The sequence below is a fragment of the Ursus americanus genome, chromosome 23 (genome assembly GCF_024610735.1).
Source record: "Ursus americanus isolate L20-20 chromosome 23, mUrsAme1.1.p, whole genome shotgun sequence".
Classification (NCBI taxonomy): Eukaryota; Metazoa; Chordata; class Mammalia; order Carnivora; family Ursidae; genus Ursus; species Ursus americanus.
The window spans coordinates 11,283,939-11,311,030 of record NC_142149.1 but is presented as its reverse complement, the minus strand read 5'-3'; the positions used below and the strand labels follow the sequence as shown (position 1 = coordinate 11,311,030).

The following is a 27,092-nucleotide window of genomic DNA, read 5'->3' as shown; positions in this document are numbered from 1 at the left end:
CTGCCGTAGATCCGCCGGGGCCGCCGCCTCCTCCGGGGCCTGGTAACGGCAGGAATCTCCCCGCCCCGGCCCAGCGTCCCCCCCCTGCAGGGGCCACCCGGCGGTTGTCGCCCACCTGTCATCCGAGACGCCCCACGTGGGTCGGCCCGGCTGGGGGGGGGGGGTTGAAAAGGGAGGGAGAAAAGGCAGAGGCGGCGAGGGAGGCCGGAGTGAGAGTGGGGCGGTGTGAGGAGTGGAGGCGAGGAGCCGAGGAGAGAGGGGAGCTCCCGAAAGCCGCACAGAGAAGGGGCGAAGAGCAGAAGATAGAATAACGGGGACCTGCGGCGTCCAGGGAGGAACAGGTAAGGGGGGGCAGGTGAACGGAAGGAGGGGAGCCCCGGGATGGAGAGAGTGGGGAAAGGATAAGAGGCGGGCGAGAGGAAAGGGCTGCGAATAAGGGACGAGGTTAGGTGGAAAGGAGCAGAAGAACGATTCTAGGGCTTGGAGGCGCGAGGGTCCTTCAGGGAGGGGCGAGAGGGGAACCCGGGCCGCAGTGCCTTTAAGGTTGCTAAGGCGACGGCTCTGGCCAGAGCGAGGCGCATTGACGTCAGCAGCCGAGCGCTGATTGGTTGCGGCCGGGTCGTTTCCGGTGGAGCCGCCGCCGAGCCGCTATCGCAGAGTAGAGCTGGGTTGGGAGGGAAGCGCCGGGAGAGCTCAGCTTGCCGCAGCCTCGCACCCGCTGCCCCGTGCCCGCCGCCGCCCGTCCCCAGGTGAGTGGCGTCGGTGGGGAGCCCCGACGCGCCCAGCTTCGCCGCCCCGCCGCGCTTTTGGGGGAGCTAGACCGATCCAAGATGGCGTCACGGGGAGCGACCTGCAGGGGGACGGCCGCACCCCCTGCCCCTCCCCGGCCGCGGCGGGCGCCTCCCCGCAGGCCTCACGCCCCGGGCCGCGCCCCCGGCCCGGAGTCTGCAGCTCTAAGGCCCCCAGGCCGCAGGGGCTGCTCCGGTGCGGGGCTCACCGGCCGCCCGGCCGTGCGCGCTCCCCGAGCTCCGTGGCGCTCGGGCCCCCGGCCCTCCGCGGCCATCGCGCCCCTGCCACCTCCGCACCCGCGCGCCGCGGCCTCTTCGCTCGCCCTCCCCCATTTCCTGAAGGACATCAGTTCGATTTTGCTGGAATCCGCCATCGTTTTCCCCAGCATTTCTGGCTGATCTTGAGAGTCGGCAGTTGTCGTTTTTCTTTCTAGTGTCTCCTTGTCATTTCCAGCAGTGGCCACCCCCATCCCCATGATTTTAGCCTGGCTCCTAAATTTTTTTGTCCCTATTCACCTCCCCTTTCCCAATCCCCGTCCCCCTTTCCCCCGTCTTTTCGCCACCATTGTGGCCTTCCGACTAGAGTAGGATGAAGGAAGGATAGGCCTCCCTTCTTCATTTTGTAGCCATGACTGTGGCACGAGTGAAGTGAAGGGCACTCTCCTGTCCTTCCTCTCGAAAATAAGTACGTGGTACCTATTAACCCCTGCAGCGCAGTGCAGGTGTGATACCGAATAACTACTGCGAGAGATTCTCGGGAGATTGTTCTTTCTAGCAGAGAGGAAAGAAAGAGAACACTTCCTCAGGATGACCCAAAGGAAGTGTTCCTGGCTGGTCTGAGGGGCTGCAGTCTGAATCAGCACGTTTCTCAAAAATGTGTTAAATATTTTCTGGCCTGTAATCCCTCTGAAACTGAATTTTATCACCGTTGAGTTTACAAAAGAAAAAAATCTGAGCATATTCTTATAAGTAGATACAATACAGTGAAAATTTCAAAGTAGTTAAATAATTTTTTGGGTGGGGGGGAGAAGCTAAATTGTTGGGCTCTTTAGTGTTAAGAACAAGTACAGAGTTAATCTACGTATATTCGATTAAAAAAATTAAGACCGTTAGGTTTGGATTAAGGGGTTCACATGATGACTGTGTTAATCTTGGGGCATTTTTGTTAATGTGCTGCCTTAAGAACTCCAGTGTGTTCTTTTTAATACATTATTTTGTTTCAAACAAAAAGCTAGTTTCACTTCTTAGACACCGTTCTCTCATTTCTACCAGCTGAAGACCTGATCTTTGAATAATTTCTCTGATCAGTTGAATACATGTATTGATATTCCTGAAATATGTCTGAATATTTTGAAGCATAAAAGATCTGATTTATCATTGTTCTTGGTTACCTTTGTATTATTTGAAATGCAGAAAATTCTACTGAAGTGGATTATCGGTTCATATGATCGTCTGACCTGGAAAAGTGGCTGGTATAAATCGAAAGTAAATGAACCCCCTTTTTTTCTTTTTTGGATTGTATATTTCTGGAGTAGCTTGATTTTTTTTTCTGTGGCTTTTAAGTTATGTGCTTGTCAGGGAGCTATAAACTTTCTCATGGTCTGTTAGTCTGTTATTGACCTTTATCATGAAAGTTGTCAAAACAGAATGAGTAACAGTGTAGCACTTTGGCTTTTGACTCTGGTATTTCTTTTTTCTTTCAAATTTAGTTTCATCTCTGATTTTGAGTGCATTATATTTGGAAAAGGCTGATTTGTGTTGAATTCATTGGGGGAGGGGAGAGGACTTCACTTTTATTTTCTAATCTTAATTGCTTAATAATTAGAAGTTGGAAGGAAAATAATTTATGAGTCTTGTTAAATTAAGCTTTTAATTCCAAGGTAAAGTCAACTGCTCACTATTAGATTTCTACTTATTTTATTCTACATCAAGGTAGTTGGAAGCCTCTAAAATTCATTAAATGCAGTTTATCTGTTGAATCTTCATGTAAGTTTAAAATTTAACCTGTTTTAGCATTTTTCTGTCCAGCTGAAGAAAATGTTGACATTTACCTGTCCAAATTTTTTATGATTTACTTGCTAAGGGTTTTTGTTTGTTTTGTTTTGATTTTTTTTTTTCTGTTAAGGGTTTTTTTTTTTTTTTTTTTTCCTCTTACCAGTGTGTTAGTGTGCATTTATTTAGGGCTGGAATTTTATGGAAGAGTCTGGAATAAAAGGCTGCTTTTAAAACTCATCTGGGGTTCCTTTTGTGTTTTTAAATTTTTTGATTACGCTAGTGGTTGGCTAATCAGATCCTTTGCTCCAGTGGTTTGCTGGGTGACAGTAGGACACTCCCCCAGGAGAGGAGTTACGTATAGGGCATGTCAGATGTTCTTCATTGTACTTACTTGCTTTCACTTAGAGCCGACTTGTGTGCCCTTGTAATTCTCTGTCCTGTTTACCGTTTACACACTTCCCACGTCATCGTGATTTCTTTTGGAGGGGGAGAACTGATCAAAATTCCCTAAGGGCCTGAGTCCTCCGCAGTTCGCCTCTGCAGGGGATAGTGGCTCATACTTCCTCCCAGGAGCTCAGGTTCTTGCCTTGTACTGTTGTTGCCCGCAGAACCTAAATGAAACACTTATTTGGGAGAATGCTATTTCCCTACATATTTTATTCCTGAGCCCCCACTTCCCTGTGTGAAAAAAAAATCTACTTAGGAAAAAAAAAAAAGTCCTTGTGAATCAGTTGCCTGATGAATTTATTAAGTCAAAGGCCAAATTGGCATTTGCTCTTTATAGCCAGTTTACACAAGCATATGTGTGTTTTTTTCCTCGTAGAGAACCATGGCGTCTGGCAGCACCGCCGCCAGTGAGGAGGAGCGCAGCCTCCGGGAATGCGAGCTCTATGTCCAGAAGCACAACATTCAGGCTCTGCTCAAGGATTCTATTGTGCAGTTGTGCACTGCTCGACCCGAGAGACCCATGGCATTCCTCAGGGAATACTTTGAGAGGCTGGAGAAGGTAAAAATAAATGTGGGGAGAAGCTGACCCTGACAATTGTTAAGTGTAATGCCGTAGAATGTCGCTAATTTGTACCATTTGGAAGAAAAGGAACTCTGACCGAATAGAAATCTAAAACAGAAATTCAAAAAAGAAATGCAGTTAAGGCATTTGTAGTAATTTTTAACTTTGTGATCTGTAGAATTTATCAGAAAACAAACCCATATGCTAAGTTTAGTTAGGTAACAGAGGGCTTCTACGCATAGTTCCTTGTAACTGTTTTAATCCATAAAAATGATTAAGTAAAATAACTAATTAGATTTAGTTGATCAGAAGTAGCAGTTGTATGACAAGAGAGATCCTGCAATACTTGAAAGCAGTTAATGCTTTGTCTTCTTCAACAAAACAAGTAAACTTGATAAACCTTATCTCACCTTTTAAAACCAATGTAATGAAGTATTTGAGTCTAGCTTCTGACTGATCAGAAGTTCTGAATTAGAGATGTCCATATTAGTACGGACACTAATATATCTCAGATGAGTTGACTATAAAGCAGAGATATTAAGATTGATGGTTGTCAGAATTTTACTTTATAGTTTCGGTCAGGATGTGTTTCCTCTTGAAAGAAAATTAATTCAGTTTTTATTCTTTGTTCATCCTCATTGTATGTCACTGTGACCTAAGCGTATGGTGTATGCTTTTCTAAGCCAAATGGTAAGGACAGTGCTTCAATTCATTTCCCTCAAGACATGATGAATGAAAAAGTCTGGAACGTTAAATGTTTTGAATGGTTTGATTTGTTTTTGAAATCAACGAGATGAGTTTTCAGGTTTTCTTATGCATATTGAAGTTTGATTGGTTCATAATGATTAGGAACCAATTGGGAGGCATTTTTTAGGTATACGCTCATTAATTATCTAATTGTATGATAGAAATATTTGTAATACATCCCATTTGTTTGGAAAATCTTTTAAATAGCATGCTTTATTACTGAAAGAATCTGTTCATATTAGGATTTAAAAAATGGGTAGCTCAATGATCAGACATTTTCCTACTGTTTTCTTGAAAAGCTCTTTGTTAAAATTGGTGTTTAGTACCATGTTAAAATAATTAACAGCAACAACAAAAAATAACTATCCAGCTCCCATGAATGTTGCCTTGCTGTCTTAGAATTGTGGTAGAAAGTCTGGTTTTCTCCTTTTTAAGCGGTTTCCAAATAGTTTGTGAAATACCGTAGAGCCAGGCTGCCATGGGCGTTCCCTGTTTTGAAATAAAGTGCGTTCCTGGAGATCTGGTTCTGAAATGGGTCACTGTAAGGTGATCCTTCTTCGCTTCGGACATCAATAGAAACCATCAAATGAGGGAATGAAGTTGGTGAGACATTAAGTGTGTGTCTTTTTATAGGGAGTGTTGAATGTGTGGTGCTAGTTTCAAAGCCTGGGCTTACCGAGCACTGTTCAAGCACTAACCAACAGGGAAGGCAAGAAATCATTATTAACATAGGTTTTTTGCACTTGGGATTTTTAGATTTAGTGTGTTTTGTTTGGCTTCTCTACCTCTGAACAAAAGTCATAGTTTAACATACTCTTTCCTGTAACTCAAGGATCTTGATTTACTTGCATACATTCCTTTAGCCAGGGTTGAATATAGATATCTGGCCTTTCAAGCAACCAGATTTTCAACTTTTCAGCAGACCATTGTTCTGTACATTAGGTGTTAGGTTTATATGTCTGAAAATATACAGTCCTTTCCTATGTTAACCATGGGTCATGTTTCTGGTATCCTCAGCTACTCAATAAGAAATGTGCCAAAAAGTCGCAGTTGGTCCTTTGAAAGCATCTGCATTTTGCTTCACACTGTCTCCTGGAAATTCCGTCCTCATTTCTGCATATATTTATTAGCACCTTGCTTGTCTGATAGATCAGAGGAATTTTCATAGCCGTGTGCATTGGGTATCTCCTTTGTGCCAGGTACTGTCTGAAGCACTTTGCATCCGTACAGACTCGTTATTTCAGATGTGTGAGGTAGGTGATTATCAGCGTTTTAAGAGGTAGCAGGTAAAACTAAGAAATGAAGTAACGTGGCTGTGGCCTTGCAGTGGAGTAGGTGGGTTTCGTTGTGGCAGCATACAGCCCCCGCCGCCCCGATTTCAGTGGCTTCCTACAAAAGACCTTATTTCTCTCTCATGTGCAGCTCTTCTGGGCTCAGCCCATCTTGCCTTCTGGACTCCACAGGTCTTGTTCTGGGGCTGAGTGGCAGGAGCAGTGACTATACAGAGCACACTGTTGTCAAGGCAGAAAAGGACCCGGAGCTTGAGGGGGGCAGACCATAAAAGCGGACATCGTATGGCCTGTCCGCTTACATTCCATGGCCAAGGCACGTCATGGCCAAGCCCCAAGTCCATTTGGCTGGAAGTTTATTTCACCTACAGGGAAGAGTGGAATGGCAAGGGCAGGGAGGGAACAAGTAATTGTTGAGAACGTGTTAAGTAAGTGGTGGGGGCCAGTGTGAACTTAGAACTCCAGAACTGAAGCAGTGCCGGTAGCCAGTGAGTAGACCAGGATGGTGTTGTTTTGTTTTGCTTTTGTTTTAATAAGCGGGACAACTGAAGAGGGAAGAGACTGACAGCAGAGTGACAACAGCAAGAAAAAGGATATAAAAGTGTATCATAATCTGTACTGGAATGTGGTCTCAGTTAATGGCTGCGAGTGGTCAAGATGAGGTTATATCTGAGTTCTGTTTAAAGAGAATCCATGAGACAGTGTTAAAAAATCAACATGCTTTTGCTACTTAAAAATTATCCTAAAAATTCATTTAGATGTAGTTCCAAATGAGATGTTGTTTGTGTAATTTTTCATGAAATTTTTATGAAATGCCAATGACTGATTTTGGGGGGAAGAATATGTTTTACTCATGGTCTTCAACTAAATTTGGGGAGACTTGAGTTTTATAGTTCTGTGTTAGTATGAAATAGGAAAACCACTGGTTATTGGAACTACCAGAAAGAAAATGAAGTGAGTTTTCTGAAAGATGTACGTTTAAAATATTGGTTACGTGTTTGTACATGGTTCAGAATTTTACAGGGACAAAAGCATATGACAATAAAATATAATGAAATATATGAAGTATACTGCACTTTTATGTAAATATGTGGTTAGTATATAATATGTAAGATATTTTTATATATGTAAAAATTATACATTATTATATAATAATATATGACAATATTTTAGTAAGCCTCATCACTTCATTGTCTTCCTTGAATGCAGCCAGTTTTCCATAGATAATATATAGGCATTTATCTACAAATTCATTTATAAAAGAGCTGCTTATTTTCCAACAGGTGCATGGCATTCCATTGTATGGCTAGACTATAGTTTATTTAATCACTCCACTGAGGATCATTTTGTTTCCACTGTTTTACTATTATAAACAATGATATAATGAATAATTTTATATAAATCACAAAATTTTGTATGTTAGATCTCATATATGCATATCTTAGAATAAATTTCCCAAAGTAGAATTACTGGATTATTTGTTCAAGAAGTAAATGCAGGGGCACCTGGGTGGCTTAGTTGTTGAAGCGTCTGCTTTTGGCTCAGGTCATGATCCCAGGGTCCTGGGATGGAGCCCCGCATCTGGCTTCCTGATCAGTGGAGAGCTTGCTTCCCCCTCTGCTCCCCCCTCCCCCACTTGTGCGTGGGGGCACTCCTGCGCACGCTCTCTCTTTCCCTTAAATAAATAAATAAATAAATAAATAATCTTTAAAAAAGAAGTAAATGCATTTGTAAGTAAGCAAATATATTAAAATTTTTATTATATGTTTTCCTTATTGTGGTTTCTTTTTCTTAATTTGAAAATTAGAAAATCCAGAGAAATGAGAAAAATAAATCCAAACCTTCCCTCCAGAAAAGAATAAAATTCAGGCATGATTCTACTAATAGAAATTAACATCATTAATACCTTAATGGTTATCAACCTAGACTTTGTTGATGCATGCCTAAGTTCTTTTATTTGTCTTGGTGCCAAAAGCAGGGTAAATGCCATGCAGGAGAAAAAGTAAGCATCTCCTTAATTTCTTTTTTTATTATTATTAAATTTTTTTTAAAGATTATTTTAGAGAGAGAGAGAGAGTGAGCACGCAACCCAGAGGAGGGGCAGAGGGAAAGGGGAACCAAACTCGCGTCTGAGCCGGGAGCCCAGACAAGGGGCTCCATCTCAAAACCTAGAGATCATGACCTGATTCAAAACCAAGAGTCTGACGCTTAACTGACTGAGCACCCAGGCACACTTCTTTTAATTCCAAAGAAATTAAACATTTCTTTTTTATCAAAAATTTTTCTGAAATTATCAGTGAATGCTAGTAAGTTCATTTAGAATTTGAAAGGTGGTTTAGAAAAATACTGGAGAATGAGTCAAGTGAATGAGTGTAGTAGAGAACACATTCTTATTTTCTATCAGGCATAATAACTCCTTCTTCATTGCAGAGCTAAGAGGAATTTCTTTCTGAGCCCTGGATCTGAAAAATATGAATGTTAAAGCATTTATTTCAGGGGCGCCTGGGTGGCTCAGTCGTTAAGCGTCTGCTTTCGGCTCAGGGCATGATCCCAGGGTCCTGGGATTGAGCCCCACATCAGGCTCCCTGCTTGGAGCCTGCTTCTTCCTCTCCCGCTCCCCCTGCTTGTGTTCCCTCTCTCGCTGGCTATCTCTCTGTCAAATAAATAAATAAAATCTTAAAAAAAAATAGTTTATTTCAGTTTTTATATGAATTGGTTTAATAAGTTTTTAAAAACAAGTAAACTTTCTTGTTTTTAATTTTGTTGTAAACCCAGATAATAAAGAAGGCTTCTGGCTCTGCTGGGAGAAGTATTGTTTAGGTCTGATCTTACCTAAATTCTTGGTTACCATCACATCATTTTGTTAATTGTTTCTGAGACTCCAGCTAGATTATGAATTCCACAGGCTTAAGACCCTGCCTGTTAATTTTGACACTGTCTTTTCCTAGCATAGACTTGACATGGCAGATCTAGAGAATACTTACTGAATTAATGAAATAATCCAATAACCTAGACATTCTTGTATCACTTTGCTGTACCTGAGTGGTTATCTCTAGGTAACATTCTTTTGATGTGTGTGCATGGGTGGGGGGGTGGTTTCCATGCTTCATGCTATCTATAGCAGCATACAAAAACTCCAGGATTTTGTTTACAGTTTTATTACTGTTGTGTGCATTACAAAGCATTGTTGACGATATATTACTCTTAACAAGTATCTGATTTTTTTTTTTGCAGGTTGTGTCTTTGTATTAATTGCTTTTGTTCATTAATAAGTATAGTATCTGTTATTGTCTGAGGAAACAGTATAGCCCTTTCAGAGTATTTCTTTTCAAACTCGATTCCATTTTCTTGCATTTGGAATTGGCATTTCCCCCTTCCCATTGGTACTAGAGGAAGAGATTTGAAGTGATGGAGGTTGGTTCTCACTGGGATATGAGAATACCACATTTACATGCTGAAGGATCTCATTCTATAAACCGGTAATTTTTTTCAGGAGGAGGCAAAACAGATTCAGAACCTGCAGAAAGCAAGCTCCCGTGCAGATTCGAGGGAGGATGAAATCTCTCCTCCTCCCCCCAACCCAGTGGTTAAGGGCCGGAGGCGACGAGGTGCTATCAGTGCTGAAGTCTACACGGAGGAAGATGCGGCATCATATGTTAGAAAGGTAGTCTTGCCACCTACGCGCTGGGGAGATGTTTTCGGGAGCCACGTGGTAGTCAGCTAGCCCCGCTGATGAGTGCTTGTACCGTTTTGAGGAGTAAAACACTGACAGGATGGATTGTACTTCACCCTGTATAATTCTTGGGAACTGGGGAACAGGCTTTCTGTAATGACATGCCATCAGAGGAAGTAACTCTCAGTGATTATAAAACAGTGAAGAATTGTGTCTGGGGGTTTCGTTTCCATGTGGGGTTGCAGTGGAAGCGGCAGGCCGCACTCTTTTTTTTTTTTTCTCTTGAATCATCGTTTGTTTTTTCACATCCTGTAATTCATGTTGTGACTTTTAACCTTTTCTCCTGTAAGCTTCATCCTTTTGACTGTTCCTTAGAGTTAGCCTGCCATTCTGAGTTATGCTGTTAGACCAAAGGGGGAAGAGAATTGTCCTGGCAAGAGGCTTGTGAAGCTAGTAGTACGGGATCATGGTTTAAAAAATGACTAATTATCATGAAATGCTTAGTTTTGCCTCAGAATAATGACCTTGGTTAAGGTATTGATGGTTTGTTTCTTTACTTGTTGACTGGAAACCAAGTATCAGCCTTTAAACACAGGCTTGGTTTTAGGCAAGGGGATTAATTAGTCGATATTTATTGAGTACTTTGTAGATCAAAGATATTAGAAGTGTGTTGTGTTAAGTACTTAACACAAAGCAGTCTTGTTTAAATGCCGTGATATATCTTGACGTTTAATTGAAATGCATGTTCAAACATGATCTGCTTTTAGTTTATGGAGTTGTTACTGGACCTTCTATTCTTTTCTAGGTTATACCAAAAGATTATAAGACGATGGCTGCTTTGGCCAAAGCCATTGAAAAGAATGTGCTCTTTTCACATCTTGACGATAATGAGAGAAGGTGGGTACAGGTTCTTTGTTGTACTGTTATTTTAGTACAGTTGTGTCCCCAAAGTAGTCTCATCGTTGAAAGTTTTAAGACTCTAAATCATTCACTTGAGGACAGTCCAGGCTGAAAATCTGGGAGCTTTAAGTCTAAGGTTAATGTTTAAAATCCACAGAGGATGCAGATGATACGTAACTTGAGGCCTTCTGTCTCTTGCAGTGATATTTTTGATGCCATGTTTCCGGTTTCCTTTATTGCTGGAGAGACTGTTATTCAGCAAGGTAAGGACTGCTGCTTCTGTGTCCTGTAGTACTGTGGGAACGTAGGATCTTTTTTTATTGAAGCTTATTTTCCCTCTTTTCAGTCTACCATTTTCTTCTGTTAATAATACTGTTGGATTTCCTATTTCTTTTCGAGTATAGTTGACACACAATGTTATATTAGTTTCAGATGTGCAACGTAGTGGTTTGACAAGTTTATACATTATGCTATGTTCACCACGTTTGTAGTGCCATCTGTCCCTTTATTGCTATTACAGTATTGTTGAATGTATTCCTTATGCTGTGCCTTTTATTCCTATGATTTATTCATCCCATAACTGAAAGCCTGTACCTCCCTCTCCCCTTCCCCCGGTTTGCCCAACTCCCCACCTCTCCCGTCTGGTAACCATCAGTTTGTTCTCTATATTTATAGGTCTGATTCTACTTCTTGATTGTTTATTCATTTGTGTGTGTGTGTGTGTTTTCGCTTCGTTTTTTTTTTTGGGGGGGGGTTCTACTTAAAAGTGGAATCATATGGTATTTGTCTTTCTCAGTCTGATTTATTTCACTTAGCATAATACCCTTTGGGTCCATCCATGTTGTTTCAAATGGCATCGCCTCATCCTTTTTGATGGCTGTGTAATATTTCATTGTGTATACACACCAAGTTTTCCTAGTCCATTCATCTGTTGATGGATACTTTGGTTACTTCCATATCTTGGTTATTGTAAACAATGCTACAGTAAATATAGGGGTGCATGTATCTTTTCAAATTAGTGTTTTCATTTTTTTTTCCTGGTTAATACCTAGTAGTTTGATTATTAGATCATATGGTATTTCTGTTTTTAATTTTTTGAGAAACTTCCATACCTTTTTCCACAGTGGCTGTACCAATTTACATTCCCACCAACAGTACACGAGGGTTCCTTTCTCTCTGCATGCTCCCCAGCACTTATTTCTTATCATTTTGAATTTAGCTATTATAACTGGTGTTAGGTGATATGTCATTGTGGTTTTGATTTTATTTCCCTGATGATTAGTGATGTTGAACGTTTTTTCATGTGCCTCTTGGTTATGTATATGTCTTTGGAAAAATGTCTATTCAGATCCCCTACCCCATTTTTTAATCAGATTGTGTTTTTTTTTGGTGTTGAGTTGTATAAATTCTTAATATGTTTCAGATATTAACCCCTTATTGGATATGTGATTTGTATGTATCTTTTCTTATTCAGTAGATTGGTTTTTTTGTTTGTTTGTTTAGTTAATGGTTTCCTTTGCTGTGCAAAAGCTTTTTATTTTGATGTAGTCCCTTGCTTTAGGAGATGAATCTAGAAAAATGCTGCTGCAGCCAGTGTTTGAGAAATTACTGCCTGTATTATGTTCTCTTATAGGATTTTTTTGGTTTCAGGTCTCACATTTAGGTGTTTAATCCATTTTGTGTTTATTTTTGTGTATGGTGTAAGAAAGTGGTCCAGTTTCATTCTTTTCCATATAGCAATCCAGTTTTCCCAGCACCATTTGTTTGAAGAACCTGTCTTTTCCCCGGTATATATTTTTGCTTCTTTTGTCAAAGATTAATTGACCATTTACTCGTGGGTTTATTTCTGGGCTCTCTATTCTGTTCCATTGATAGATATATCCCTTTTTGTGTCTGTACCATACTGTTTGGTTCACTATAGCTTTGTAGTGTGTCTCGAAATCTGTCTGGTATTGTGATACCCTCCAGCTTTGTTCTTTCTCAGGATTGCTTTGGTTATTTGGGGTCTTCTGTGGGTCCATACAAATTTTAGTATTATTTGTTCTAGTTTTGTGAAAAATGCTACTGGTATTTTGATAGGCATTGTATTGAGGCTGTAGATTGCTTTGGGTAGTAGGGACAGTTTAACAACATTAACTCTTTCAGTCTATGAACATGAAATATCTTTCCATTTGTTTTTGTCATCTTTGATTTCATTCATTAGTATTTTATAGTTTCTGGAGTACAGATCTTTCACCTCTTCGGTTTATTCCTTGGTATTTTATTCTTTTTTGGTGCAATTGTAAATGGTATTGTTTTTTAAATTTCTCTTCCTGCTACTTTGTTATTGGTGTCTAGAAATGCTATTCATTTCTGGCTTTTAATTTTGTATCCTGCCACTTGAATTCATTTATTACTTCTAATAGTTTTTGTTGGAGTCTTCAAGATTTTCTCTGTATAATACCGTGACATTTAAACTTCTTTACCAATATGGATGCCTCATTTCTTTTTCTTGTCTGATTGCTGTGGCTAGGACTTCGGTACTATGTTGAATAAAAGTGGTGAGAGTGGACATCCTTATCTTGTTCCTGACCTTAGAGGGAAATCTCTCAGTTTTTCACCATTGAGTATGATGTTAGCTTAGCTGTGGGTTTTCGTATATGGCCTTTATTATATTAAGGTATGTTTCCTGTAAAGCTAATACCTCCTCAAACTATTCTAAAAAATAGAGAAGGAAGAAAAGTTTCCAAATACATGCTCTCAGGCCAACATTACCCTGATACCAAAACCTAAGACACCACAAAAAAAGAGAACTGCAGGCCAGTATTACTGAGAACATAGATGCAGATATCTTCAACAAAATATTAGCATTCAACAATATGGTAAAAAGATCATTCACCACAATCAGGTGGGATTTACTCTGGGGATGCGAGGGTGGTTCAATATTCACAAATCAGTCAGCATTATACCCCACATCAGCAAAATGGTGAAAGTCATGATCATCTTAATTGATCCTATTTCTTTTTTAAGTTAAAAACCTTCAAGCTAAAAGGTACATTTTCCCTAAAGGACTGCTGTTTTTCTAGTATCTGATACAGTTTTGTTTATAGTAATTCTTAAAGAATATTCTTACATTTTAATTTTGAACGTTGTGTGGGATTTCAGAACCATACATATTTCATATATCCTTTATATTGATTATTAACCATTTACAGAGTAAAGTAGGAAGTAGTAAAGCATTTGCATTCTTAATCATACAGCCCATCTATATATAAGGTTCTGTGCCTTCTGATTCTTAACCTTCTTGCCCTGTATACAGACATAGATCTAACATGGGTATCCACCCACCCCAGCCTTTTAAAATTTATTTTTGATATTTTCATGGGTCTCCATAATCCATGTATTTTCCAGGTTAGTGACAGTCTGATATTTTGTTACTCTTTGAGTTGTTTGTTTTGTTGTTACAATATGTAGCAATTGATATCTTTGTATACATGTAGCTTTTTTTTTTCCCCAGAGATATTCTTCACTATGAGATGACTAGAAAAATTGATCAGTTTTATGGCTTTAAAAATATATTGGTGGACTTTTTTTTTCCCCTGAAAGATTGTGTTAATTTACAACACATTTTCTCTCAGCACCTATATAAAATAAATTGTCATTTTGTATTAATTTGGTAGTTCTGATGTATGTTTCTTTAATTTATATTGTACATCTAACATTTTTACTCTCTTTTAGGTGATGAAGGGGATAACTTCTATGTGATTGATCAAGGAGAGATGGATGTAAGTTTATAATAGCAAAAATATATTGATAACCATAGAAGTTAATGTGTTGATATTTATTACTGTTTAAAGTTCTGAAGGGCTTGTTTAACGCTTGTATGTCAAATTCCATCAATATCTTTTGCTAAATATTTTAATGACACAGAGAAACTTGAAACTACTGAAGGTAATTTCTTTAGCTAGACATTCAGTTAAAAAATTTTTTTGGGGGGCGGGCAAGAGAGAGAAACTGTGCGTGCGTGCTTAAGAGTGGAGGGAGGAGGGGCGCCTGGGTGGCACAGCGGTTAAGCGTCTGCCTTCGGCTCAGGGCGTGATCCCGGTGTTATGGGATCGAGCCCCATATCAGGCTCCTCCGCTATGAGCCTGCTTCTTCCTCTCCCACTCCCCCTGCTTGTGTTCCCTCTCTCGCTGGCTGTCTCTATCTCTGTCGAATAAATAAATAAAATCTTTAAAAAAAAAAAAAAAAAAGTGGAGGGAGGAGAACATGGACGGCACTGGAGGAGATAATGCTAAGTGAAATAAGTCAAGCAGAGAAAGACAACTATCATATGATTTCTCTCATCTATGGAACATAAGAACTAGGATGATCGGTAGGGGAAGAAAGGGATAAAGGGGGGGTAATCAGAAGGGGGAATGAAACATGAGAGACTATGGACTCTGAGAAACAAACTGAGGGCTTCAGAGGGGAGGGGGTGGGGGAATGGGATAGGCTGGTGATGGGTAGTAAGGAGGGCACGTATTGCATGGTGCACTGGGTGTTATACACAACTAATGAATCATCGAGCTTTACATTGGAAACCGGGGATGTACTGTATGGTGACTAACATAATATAATAAAAAATTATTAAAAAAAAAAAAGAGTGGAGGGAGGAGGGGCAGAGGGAAAGAGAGAGAATCTTAAGCAGGCTCCATGCTGGGCATGGAGCCTGATGCGGAGCTCTGTCTCACAACCCTGAGATCATGACCTGAGCAGAAATCAAGAGTCAGATGTTTAACCAACAGCCACCCAGGTGCCCCTTGGTTTAAATCTTGCTGGAGTCACGGTTGAGGCATGTGTGCGTGCTGTGTGGTAAGACAGAAGTAAGGGGGGGTCTCAATCCTACCTGGTCATTAGCTCTGAGACTTGGTATAACTCTCTTGATTCTTTGAGTCTTGTTTACAAGTGAAATGCGGATAATAACAGCATTGCTGTCACAGGCTTATTAGACAGTTCAGTGTCCTCTGCAGGTGAGGTGCTTAGTATAGGACACGACCCAGCGCTCTGTGAGCGTACATGGTGGTTAATGCTGTTTAGCTTTTTGCCCTGGTCATCCCTAACCTTTTTCTTATCAGGTGGTTAAACCAGGTAGATCACGGACACTCTGGGTTTAACTCACTGTCAGACAGCAGCTGTTTTGCTCTGCTGTGTAAAAACAATCTATTTTTTGAAACAAAGTTCAGGATTCTGCCCCTATAGAAAGTTTTGCAGGTTTTTAATTGTTCTGTGTTTGCACATGTAGAAAAAACTGATGCTTTGTCATTTGTGTTTTAGGTCTACGTCAACAATGAATGGGCAACCAGTGTTGGGGAAGGAGGGAGCTTTGGGGAACTTGCTTTGATCTATGGAACACCTAGAGCAGCCACTGTCAAAGCAAAGACGAACGTGAAATTGTGGGGTATCGACCGAGACAGCTATAGAAGAATCCTCATGGTGAGAAGTGTGGCTTTTGGAGTGCAATTTAGAATTTCAACCTGTGTAACTGGTGTTTGAGTAATATCAGCAGATCTCGTAGAACAAACGTCTGGCCAGAGAGGCATGGGTAACCCATGGGGAGTGTATGTAACAGTCAGCTCGTGTTTGGAAGTCTGTCCGTTTGCCAATCTTCACCTACTTTATCTTCGCACTTGAGGCAGCTTGATAGGTGCCGCTTCTAAGTGCATGAAGTGACTTAAAGCCATTCAGAAGTAATCCGCTTCCCTCAGCTGCAAGTGGGTTGTCAGTAGCGCAAATGTGCCCTCTCTCTGAAGGAATAAACAAAATCGTAAAACCATTGGAACATTCTGCTGATACAGTCAGACTTTTTGAGAACTTTGTGACAGGGTTATAGAGTAGCTTTAGATGTTTAAGTGCCAGCTGACGGCACTGGTCATCATGAATGATTTCCGTAAGTTTGTGCGGCGCCTCTCTGGCTGTTTGACAACACGCGGTTGGATGTACTCGGGTGATGTGTGTGTATAGGTAAGTATGTGTGCGTGTGTAAGAGCATTGCAGAGTTCTGTGTTTCCCTCTTGCCTTCCCCCAGATATATTTAACAAGCCTTACAGATAAGACAGCTTGGTTAGGTTTGGGGCTATGGCACTGTTTTTGGGGGGAGGTCTACATGTGTTAGCAGTTATATTTCCTTACTTCTGTGGAGATTTGGGGTTGTGGGGAAGAACCCTGGGCTGGAATATATTCAGCTATAGTCACACATATAACTTGGTTGTTTTTTTTTTTTTTTTTTTTTGAGAACTGATTATTTGGCATTTCACTAATTGGTGGTATTGGGCACCTTTTTTGGCTGTAGGCCTGGTGTTATACTTTTTTTTTTGGAGGAGGGGCGGGAAGGGGAAGGAGGGGAAGGGAGAGGCAAAGAGAGAATCCCAAGCAGGCTCCATGCCCAGCACACAGAGCCAGATATGACCTGAACAAAAATCAGGAGTTGGACTCTTAACCGAGCCACCCAGGTGCCCCAGCTTGGTGTTACTTTTAAGAGTGAGTTACTAAGCTTTTTATTGAGCTGAACGAAGGGTTTACTGTCATCAACCTGAAGAAAAATAATCATGTGTCAAGAAGCAGCAGCAAGCATTGACTTTTTTTTAGGTTTACTTAACAATATTTATTATTCCACAGCATTATGTGATAATTACACATTTTTGAGATGACTTTTATTTTTTTTCGTTTTTAGGGAAGCACTCTGAGAAAGCGGAAGATGTATGAGGAGTTTCTTAGCAAAGTATCTATTTTAGGTGAGTTTTGGAAGATTGCACGGAGAATCATTAAATTGAAGTGTTGGTGATAGTTAAGCAGAACCTATTGTATTTCAGGAACTGCTCTGGTTATCAGCTCTGATTATCAACTCACTTTTTTTTTTTTTAATTGCTAATAGTAATGAAAAACACGTGGGATACAGGCTTGAAGTTTGACTAAGTTAGAAGTAATTTTACAGTGTATTTAATTTGCTAGTATAAGACAAACTTCTTAACTAGAAATGGTGGACCTGAGAAAAGCTTCCTGGAATTACGTGCTCCTCATTCCTCTGGGAGAGACAGAAAGGCTAAAAGCGTCCTCCTTTGACAGTGGACATTGATAGTCATTGCCCCTGTGATGTCTGTCTCTCTTGCTCCATTGGTGAGTTTATTGGTTCAGGACAGTGAGTATTGCCAAGAATGCCTTTTCTCTGTGGAAAGATGAGGTGTCATTTTCTGGCTTTCTCTGAGAAAGTGCTAGAAGTTTGGTGAAGTTTAGAGTAAAGCAGGTTAACTTGAGATAGTTGTGTATATTTTGTTTTGTGGCCTTACAGTATTGTTACAACCTGTTCTTCCCTGGGAGGGGGTGCGTGGTGATTCTTAGGTAATAGTCTTCTGCCATTGTTTTGTTAGAGCAAATGGACTTTTCCCCTTATTTATCCTTTCTCTGAAAGGATGACATTTACTTAGCGAGTTCGGGTTTAGTTTGGCTTTTGGGAACTAAAATTATTGTCTGGTTCTCCTTTTTGGTTTCGTAAATAAATTCAACTTAGGATTTAAATAGGTAAGTTATTTCTGTGGACCTTTGGAGTAATACAGTTGGTGACACCATGACTCTTGGTTTGATTTGCATTGATGGTGTTTATTAGGAAGACTTAATGATTATATTTTTTTACTCTTTTACCATTGAGTGCAGTTGATATAAATTAATGTGGCCACTGGGCTACTGAATTAAGGATCTGAGGGTTATCTGTAAGTAATAGGAGGATCTTGCTGAGACTTGAGGTAATTGAAGAGTGGTGCCATATTTAATCTGTAACTACTAGAATATTGAATGGGCGTGGCTGTTTGATTGATTCTCTTTATAGTTTTGTTTCGACATTTTTAGCAGTGACAGTTAATGTAGAGAAATTCTTGTGATTCCTGCCTTTCAGAATCTCTGGACAAGTGGGAACGTCTCACGGTAGCTGATGCATTGGAACCCGTTCAGTTTGAAGATGGGCAGAAGATTGTGGTGCAGGGAGAGCCAGGGGATGAGTTCTTCATTATTTTAGAGGTAAAGTCATCTGTGTTTGATGCTTAAAAAAAAAAAAAAAAAAAAAAATATATATATATATATATATATATATATATAGCATAAGAGAGAAAAAATATATATATAATATATAGCATAAGAGAGAAAAAGGGGGCAATACCTGACAGTTTTATTTAAAAATTATCTTTCACTTTGAAATGGGGCTGTTTGGTTTTCTGCCAGGTCACCACATTTTATTTTACTTATTTTTTAGTTTTTTAGAAGATTTTATTTATTTTTTTGAGAGAGAAAGAGAACAAATGGGGGAGGGGCGGAGGGAGAGGGAGAAGCAGACTCCCCGCTGAGCAGGGAGCCCGATGCAGGACTCAATCCCAGGACCCTGGGATCACGACCTGAGCTGAAGGCAGATGCCTCAGCGACTGAGCCACCCACGCACGCTGGTTACCACATTTTAAATGAGTTTGAGTCAGATTCTGGAAGGGCTGTTCATGAAGTAATAGCCAAGTTCTGCCCTACTCAGTTCTTATGCAAGCCAAGTGAAACTCAACCATTTAGCATAACGGTTATGGTTCTGTAACATCCTTGTTAAAATCATATGTCTGGACTATTTGGCAAACAAGGATTAAAGGCAAGTATTTAAATTCTAACAGTTTGTATGTTTTATATCTTCACAGTTCATGGAAATGTATAACAGATACTCTTGCCTGCCAAGCAGAGCCAAAGAGCAGATTTTCTGTGCAAGGGGCTCGGTAGATGCTAATTGGATAATTCAGGAGTCGAGGGACTCTCTCTGAAAGGCCAGTTGGTCAGTCGTAGAGGCTTTTGTGAGCCACAGGGGTTCTGTTGCAGACTCAGCCCTGGTCACAGTGCAGAAGCAGCCACAGGACAGTGTGTAAATGAGTGGGCGTGTTGTTCCTATAACATTTTATTTATAAAAACAAACCGTGAGCTTGGGTCTGGCCCTCTGGCTGCAGTTTGCAAACCTGAGTCTGAGCCCTTTAGGTTCCTCAGCGTGATGAGGAGACCCTCCCAGCAGGGGCTGCTGGGTAGATGGGTCTTGACGCTCAGGTGGGACTCTTCTCAGTCATCTTTTCTGTGGACGGGACGATTGAAATCACTGCTGAATCCTTTCTTTTTTTTTTTTTTTTTTAAACCAAGTAGTCAGAATTGCATTGGATGTTTAAAATGTCACCCTGGATTTGAAAGTATTTGTCTTGCCGCTTGGTGATTTTATTATAGGGTTCCGCTGCTGTGCTACAGCGTCGGTCAGAAAATGAGGAGTTTGTTGAAGTGGGAAGATTGGGGCCTTCTGATTATTTTGGTATGTGGATTTCCTTGAAATAAATATGTAGCTTAAGTCATCTTTCAGTGAGATAGCATAGTCCTTCTTAATTTTGTCTTTCTCCCAAAGTTTATTTTTTAACTGTAGTCTTTTTGGCTCTGAGAGAGAGAGAGTGAGATTTTGGAATGCCTGCCTTTACCCTGGTAATAATCAAGTTGCTCATTGTTTCCTGTCTATCAGTTGTGTTTTTTTTTTTTTAAGTGCAATGTCGAGTGGCTTGTCCTAAGTTACTGAGTTAGTAAGACCAGTAAGCCTTGTTTCCTCGCTGCTGGGAGAAGCGCGTCCCCGTGCGATGTGTCCCGTCGGTGCTCACCAGCCCCGTGTCTTCTCCCCCCACCAGGTGAAATCGCGCTCCTGATGAACCGCCCTCGCGCCGCCACCGTGGTGGCCCGTGGCCCCCTGAAGTGCGTGAAGCTGGACCGACCCAGATTCGAGCGCGTTCTCGGCCCGTGCTCAGATATCCTCAAGCGAAACATCCAGCAGTACAACAGTTTCGTGTCGCTGTCTGTCTGAGATCTGCCTCCTGTGCCTCCCTCCTCTCCTCCCCCGGTCGGGCTTCACTCTGCAGACTGCTTTCTCTTCCTCTCCGCGGCGCCACGTGGCCGCTCGTACCGCAGCTTCTCGTCTGTTTATATTAATGCACCGTTTATAATTTGGAGCATTGACCGAATGCTCATACACAGTTAAATAAATAGAAAGAGTTCTGTGGAGACCTTGCTGTTACTGCTTCTCTCTGTGCAGTGTTAGTGTTCAGCCTAGGCAGCGCGCCCTGCTTTCTGGTGAGGGTGCCTCCCTGCACCGCGTGAATTACCGTAGACTCATGATGTAACAGTGCGAGACTTGTTTTTTTAAGTGACATCATTTTCCAGTTCTCATAAGCATATTTTAGACTGTGGCCATATATGCTGTGTTTCTTTATAGGATAAATGATTTCTCATTAAGCTCTGAGGATTAGTAAAAAACAGATCTAGAAAAATCTTAGTGTAGTAGAAAGACATCTGCCTGTATTTAAACTAGTTTAAGGGTGGAAAAATGCCCGTTTTTGCTAGTTACCGGATGGATAATGATCTGTTGACTTTTGTTTTTTTTTTTTTTTCTCTTAACCAGAATTTATGTCAAGCCCACCCGCCTGGTTTTCTTTGTATCTTGTTAGTAGTGTTTCCTCCAATTCTGAAACGTGTGGGTGTGGCTACCTGTGCCTGCCTTTGGAGTTTGAAACCAAATCATAGACGACAAATACTGAGTTATGACTTGACTACATCTGCCTCAGCTCAAAAATTCTGATTAGACCTTTATTCAGCTAGTGCCAAATACTGATCACCAGATGCTGAATCGGGAGTAAGAATTTGAGGTCTACACTCTTGGTTGTTAACTTAGAGCTTTTGGCTGAATGTACGACGTCCTTCAGTTGGCTCCAGGATTCTCTCCTGTGCTCACTAAGCGCTGGCCGCAGGGGATTGGGTTCGCTGGGAGGAGACAGGTAGATGGAACAAACGGCCCAGTAGAAGAATGGAGGTGACGTTGGTAAAGGAGGAATGCCAGGGGGACGAAGTTCAGTGTTGGGGACTCTGTCCCACTAACTTCATTGGGACATGAGATTTGGGAAGAAGTGTTTCACTTTGGTTTTCCCTTTCTCCCTTTCTACGTCACCCAGAGTTTGTGGTGGGTTGGGGTGGGGTAGGGTGTGCCTGTGTTGTTTCAGAGCGGTCTAAAAGGCCAGCCTGCTGAAAAGGTCTGCTTTCCTATTTAGCATTTGTTTTCTCTGGCAAACTTGTTTGGTTTTTTAAAGTAAACTTGTGTTTTGAGTCTTAATTGTTTGTCAGTATTTTCCAGCCTTTTCATCCTTATACGTTACATTATTCCATGTGCACCAATGATACCCAACAGTTTACTTTTATTATTATTGATTTTTTTTTTAAACAAAATCTCACAGTTCTGTAACGTTAGGCACTTTTATTTTCATTGTGATTTATATATAATGTAGGGTTCTGTATGGGAGTGACTGCAAGCATTTTTCCATCTGTGTGCAACTGGCTCTGATTACTAACCCCCTCTCCTGCCCTTTCCCGGGTAGTTTAAATCGGTCATGGTAGATTTGTTTCATAGAATTGAACAGTTTTTAGGTTGTTATTAAGTTTGGAGTATAGATCTGGGAAAGAGGTTTTATTTACATTTTAGTGTGAGATAGAAAGCCACCTTATTACAAATTTTTTTTATTTTTCAAGATAATCTATATTAAATGAGGGTTTTCTGATCTGTACTTTGTGTCTAGCTACCTTTTTCTATTTAAAAAATTAAAAATAAAAGTTATGTTCTTATTAGCTTAAAGCTTGATTTGATCTTTGTTTAAATGCCAAAATTGTACTTAAGTGAATTATTTAGAATGCCACAAATTTGCACAGTTTTCATATATGTATATAATCACGTTCATGTATATTTAGATACGTATAATGCTTTCTAAATGAGTTTTGCTTTAAAATCATTTGGCTTGCTGTTTACTCCCTTTTGTAGTTTTTAATCTAAGGAATTTTAAGTCTCAATTTAAAAATTATCACATTTAAAGCTTTCTCTTTGTGCAATCTGAGTATATCACAATTGGCATAATTTGTCCTAGTTGATGTTCAGGGCTTTAGAAGTCATGATTTCTGGGCGTGGTAAGGGATTTAAGAGACGCGCGGCTTTAGAAAGTATAGATGGCCCCAGGACCATTTTGTATCGCGTCCCGGTTACTAGTCTGATTATACTGTGTGTGCTAATATACTCTATTCTTTTTGTTATAGATTGTCTTAACGGTAGGTCAAGTAATAAAAAAACGATTAAATAATTTAAATCCTTAAATGAATCAGTTTTTCTTCCCCTTTTCCTTTCCTTCTTGTCTTCTTCTCCGTCTCCCCCAGAAACTTTTAATCTGGTGGGTAAGAATGAAAATCAAGAATGAATTGCGGGATTAGTGTTTTGAAAGAATAAAGTTTGTTTTCAGTGCTTTCCAATCCATTCCAGAGAATCCGTCTCAAATCCTTGCTGGAAGCATGATTGAGTTGAAGCAGATCTGTTTACTGAGTAATAGAAGGAAAAGATTAAATCAGAAGCCCAGAGAGTTCCTTTTTATGTGAGACCGACTGGTTCTCTGGTCTTGGAACTTTCCCAGACTTCATGGGAAATGTTATATCTGGATCAGCATACTCTGTGCTTTACATTTAATACATGCCTTTGGGTATTTAGGTATGCTTACTTCGGTGTATTTTACATTCATAAAGTCTTACTTCTGATATTCCTCAGATTTCTGAGAGGACTAAGTTGTACTCATTATTGGTATTAATTCCTTCATATCCAGTGAAGTTGGAGATGTGTTCTAGAACATTCTTTAATTTGTGCTGCTTTGTAACAGATGCACTTTGCCTGGATTCAGTGGCCCCTTCCCTCAGCGCCCTGGAGGGGGGACATTCAGTCACCACAGAATGTAACTGAGGAGAACTTCCTTGGGTTGACTCCACTGGCTAGTTTCATTCTCCTTCTAGAACACTGGCTCATGCGGAATTGTTTGTTTGTTTTTTAATGACTGAAATATTGACATTTTAAAAATTGAAGTAGCGTGACGTTCATTTTCTTAATACTGCTTTATCTCCACAATCACAGATGAACAACTGAACCTTTTTGTACTTTTGTTCGGCCCTGGCTGCGAATTTCTAGATGGGCTAGAACCGCATTGAGAGGCAGTGGCCAGATCACCGTTTCATGTGTCCCGCTCGGTAGCTGCCGTGCCGCCGTCAGGAAAGGCTGCGGAGAGGAGATGCTAAAAGGGGGAGTTCAGTCTCTCCCTTCTTAGCCGGTGGAGCTCTCACATAGAAATCAGTGTTGTGTACATTTAATGTTAAAATTTGTTAACGTTAAGTTCAGAGCTGCGACTTCCTCCTGAGTTGACCTAAACCTCAAGCCACGGAGCGTCGTTTTTTCGTTTTGTGCAAGTTCTGCCCATTTGGCTGAAGTCGCTTTGTGATTCTCAAAGTCACCACTAGATGGAGAGCTTTTGTTTTATCAGCTTGGTGACAGTCGAACGAGTGCAGTTCGTCCTCGTTACTCGTGGTGGTGTATTTGTGAATCCTGTGAATTTGCCTAGCTGCTAAAATTTATTAGGAAGCCCCAAGTCGGTACTCGGAGCACTCTCTCCGTCCTTCCTGGACGTGAGCAGAGTGGCAAAGACTTTGATTCTCCCGACGTGCGCGTGCCACTGAGATTGAACAAACCTTGCTCTGCCTTGTGGTTCTGGCTCTCCTGCCATCGCATGTCTGCCTCACGGTCTGTCCCGTGCTGCTCTGGCATTTTTGTGCTTTCTGTTGGTGATTTCAGGACTTAAAGTGGCCCCCAAGTGTAGTGCCGAAGTGCTGGCTAGTGTTCCTGTGATGTGTGTCTTGCCGAGAAGCGTATTCAGTAGCTTCTTTAAGGCGTGAGTCATGCTCCGTGTTCTAAATCAGCGGTATGTAATGTGGTGTCTTTAACGCACCTTAACAGGTAAGACAAGCTTATGTATTGATTTATTTACAGAAATACTGTAACTAGAGGCTCTCGGGAACCTAAACCATGTGTTTCCTCCAGGAGCAGATGGTTCTGTCTCCACTAAGTCGGTGTTCCTGGTAACTTGATAAAACTACCATGAGTAAGAGACCCAGCTGCACTTCTTACAGTCTTGAGACTCAGATCGTCCTGGCTTTAGGCAGGCAAAAATGAATTCCTTCAAACCCCTTTCCCTACCGATTTATGTACCGTACAGTTCCCGTTCATTTTTCATTTCATTGTCAGTAGTAATGTGAAAAGTTTTTATGAAGAGGCAGGAGAATTTTTATGTGATGGGAAATTGAACGGTGGTCCAACATGGACCTGTTGGGAGAACCTGACAGTTCCGAGAAAGCAGTCTCTTATTTTCTGACAAATGTATTTTTGACAAACGATAGAGTCTTAATCTTTGCATTAGTGAAAAAATAATGGGGTTTTACGTAAAAGATTAGGTAAGTTGGTACATCATGTATTGTCAAACTCCATTCTGCTACGCTTTGGAAGCTACACCACAGTGTCTGTTCTAGGCCACCTGAAAGCCAGTGCGCTGTCCTAGAAGTGGCCGGGTTTGAGATGGAGCTGTGACTTACCTTCCGCAGGCTCTGCGGCTTGACGCCCAAGACCATTGTGTGCAGTTACCCGGTCCCTCCGCCCAAAGACGGTGATGTCTGCAGGTAGGAGACAGTTCACAAAGTGGGAAGCCCTGAGCAGTGGTGGTACCTGCGGGGGATGGAAGTCTCTGGGGGGAGGGTCTACTAACGGGGTGAGTTTTTTACGTAAAGAAACATAACTTCACAGACTGAAGTACTGTTGGGTTTTTGTATGACAGTGGAAAGAACACTTGGGAGTAGGTTTAAATCATTGAGTTGTGTGATTTTGTGAGCCCGTTTTTTCCTGTGTCCCTTGGAGGTAAGGGATTCTTTGTGGGTGTTTGGGAGGCTGGGAAACCTGTCCGCTGACTCTCACCTGGGAGGAGCTCTGTGAACGGCACTGACGTCATTGTCATGGAGACATAGGGTCAGGGGTAACGCGCCAGGGATGTGGGGTACCGGGTGGGTCAGAAAGACTCGTGTCACTTGTCAGGGCTTAGACGACCTCTCCGCTGCCTGACCTGGCACCCACCGACAACTTCTTTCACCCCCCCCCCCAATTCTAAAATTGGAGCCTCTGGCCTTTATCAGAGAAGTGGATGTGCTAAAATCAGCCATTTTTGCTTGTAAACTCATCACTCCGTAGTGTGAATACATTCCTATCATTTGGGTTTTCAGACATGAATTACGGAATAAGAGACAAAGCCTCCTATGAATGGTGTCTCACGTGTTGGCAACTCAGTAGGGAGAAGGCTGAGGGGATGAGGTCCCTGATTCATCCATTTTTAAGGGAAGCTTCAAAAGTCAACTTCAGGGGCGCCTGGGTGGCTCAGTTGGTTAGGCGTCTGCCTTTGACTCAGGTCATAATCCCAGGGTCCTGGGATGGAGTCCCGCCTCGGGCTCCCTGCTCAGTGGGGAGTCTGCTTCCTCTCCCTCTGCCCCTGCTCGTGCTCTCCCTTATTCCCTATCTCTCAAATAAAATCTTTAAAAAAAAGTCAACTTGATCTAGTCCTTGTTTGATAAAGCAGCTGAGGGGAGGGGCATCTAGAGTGTCAGGTGGGTGACAGTTCCAGGACCTTGTGGGAAAGAGGATCGTGGTGGGTGGGCAGTGGGAGGCCCTGGCTTTTCTCTTGCCTGGGTCCAGGTGCACGCACCTCCTAGGCCCGTTCCCCGGCTTTTTCACCCTCAAGACTACACTGGTTGTCCCTTCATGCCAGTTCCTTCTATTGTTGCTGGAGGCCGAATCTGACATACTTGATGTTATTTTGGTTGGTATTTAAATACTCTTCAGATTGAAAACATCCCTTTGCAGATATTCTGAGCAAATTCCTCTGTTGTTCTTACCCCTTGTAATAACATTTCTGAGAAATTACTTCTGAACTGGTAAATGGGGGATTACTGTATTCCGTTGGGCCACAGTGCCTGGGACAGCAAAGAAAGTGTGAAGGCTACTTTCAACCCGTTTGAGAGTGACCATATGTAGATTTTTTTTGTCTGCTCGTGAGATGCCAGGTGTTTCATCTGGATCAGAAACTATCCTTGTAGATAGAATAAGGATCTGGAGGTCAGCTAGGTGTCCATTGGTGTCCTTTAATTTTATTTGTTCTACTCTTTCCTGGGACAAGGCTTCCAAACCTTCAAAGCCCAACTCCTATCCACATTTTCCAGTGGGCTCAGGAGATGGTCTGTGGCCTTCATGAAGCAGTGCTTTCTGGGAAAGAGGGAGCCAAGGAGGTCCAGTAGAGAAGTCATGCACCCAGGGAGAAAGTTCAGTGGATCCCTCTTCTTTTGCTCTTGTGGAATCATCCCAGGGCCCTACCTCTTCCAGAGCTCATGACCCAGCACCCCCAGCATTGACAGGGCTGCGAGGAAGCAGTGGTCCGCACCCAAGAGTCCACTCCAGGGGTAGTTCCTGAAATCTGGCTTCATCCAGCCCTTAGCTTGTCAAGTTAGCCTGGCTAGAGTCTGGGACGGACTGTTCTGCTGAGTCAGTGGCTACGACACTCTGCTCTCCATGGGCCTCCACGCACGCCTCCACCGTCTGTAGGATGATTTGGAGTCTCCGGTCCAGGGCCAGGAGGTGGGGCTCTGTGAGGACAGGGCTGAGCTGGTCTTCTAGCAAAGACTCCCGCATCACGTCACTGAGTCTGTAGTCGGCCTGGGCCAGCAGCTGCAGGTGCAAAAGCGTTTTCTTTTTTATT

The 27,092-nt window shown here is 41.7% G+C and overlaps 2 protein-coding genes across 4 annotated transcripts in view; one reads left to right on the top strand and one right to left on the bottom strand.

Annotated features, from left to right (window-relative positions):
* Positions 1 to 20,846, top strand: PRKAR1A (protein kinase cAMP-dependent type I regulatory subunit alpha). 3 transcript variants are annotated; one of them, XM_045813830.2, is made up of 11 exons: positions 1 to 341; positions 3,607 to 3,789; positions 9,322 to 9,492; positions 10,307 to 10,398; positions 10,603 to 10,664; positions 14,119 to 14,165; positions 15,697 to 15,855; positions 17,093 to 17,153; positions 18,308 to 18,429; positions 19,648 to 19,729; positions 20,091 to 20,846. In XM_045813830.2, the coding sequence occupies exons 2-11, from the start codon at positions 3,613 to 3,615 to the stop codon at positions 20,261 to 20,263; spliced, it is 1,146 nt and encodes a 381-aa protein (XP_045669786.1). In that variant the 5' UTR covers positions 1 to 341; positions 3,607 to 3,612; the 3' UTR covers positions 20,264 to 20,846. The 3 variants fall into 3 exon arrangements, with proteins under 3 accessions (XP_045669786.1, XP_045669785.1, XP_045669784.2); XM_045813829.2 differs by lacking the exon at positions 1 to 341 and adding an exon at positions 594 to 749; XM_045813828.2 differs by lacking the exon at positions 1 to 341 and adding an exon at positions 2,249 to 2,273.
* The window catches only part of FAM20A (FAM20A golgi associated secretory pathway pseudokinase), a 51,204-nt gene continuing 44,938 nt past the window's right edge, over positions 20,827 to 27,092 (bottom strand). Inside the window, exon 11 of the mRNA XM_045813826.2 lies at positions 20,827 to 27,092. Coding sequence (XP_045669782.1) covers positions 26,828 to 27,092 — 265 coding nt within the window. The 3' untranslated portion in view covers positions 20,827 to 26,827.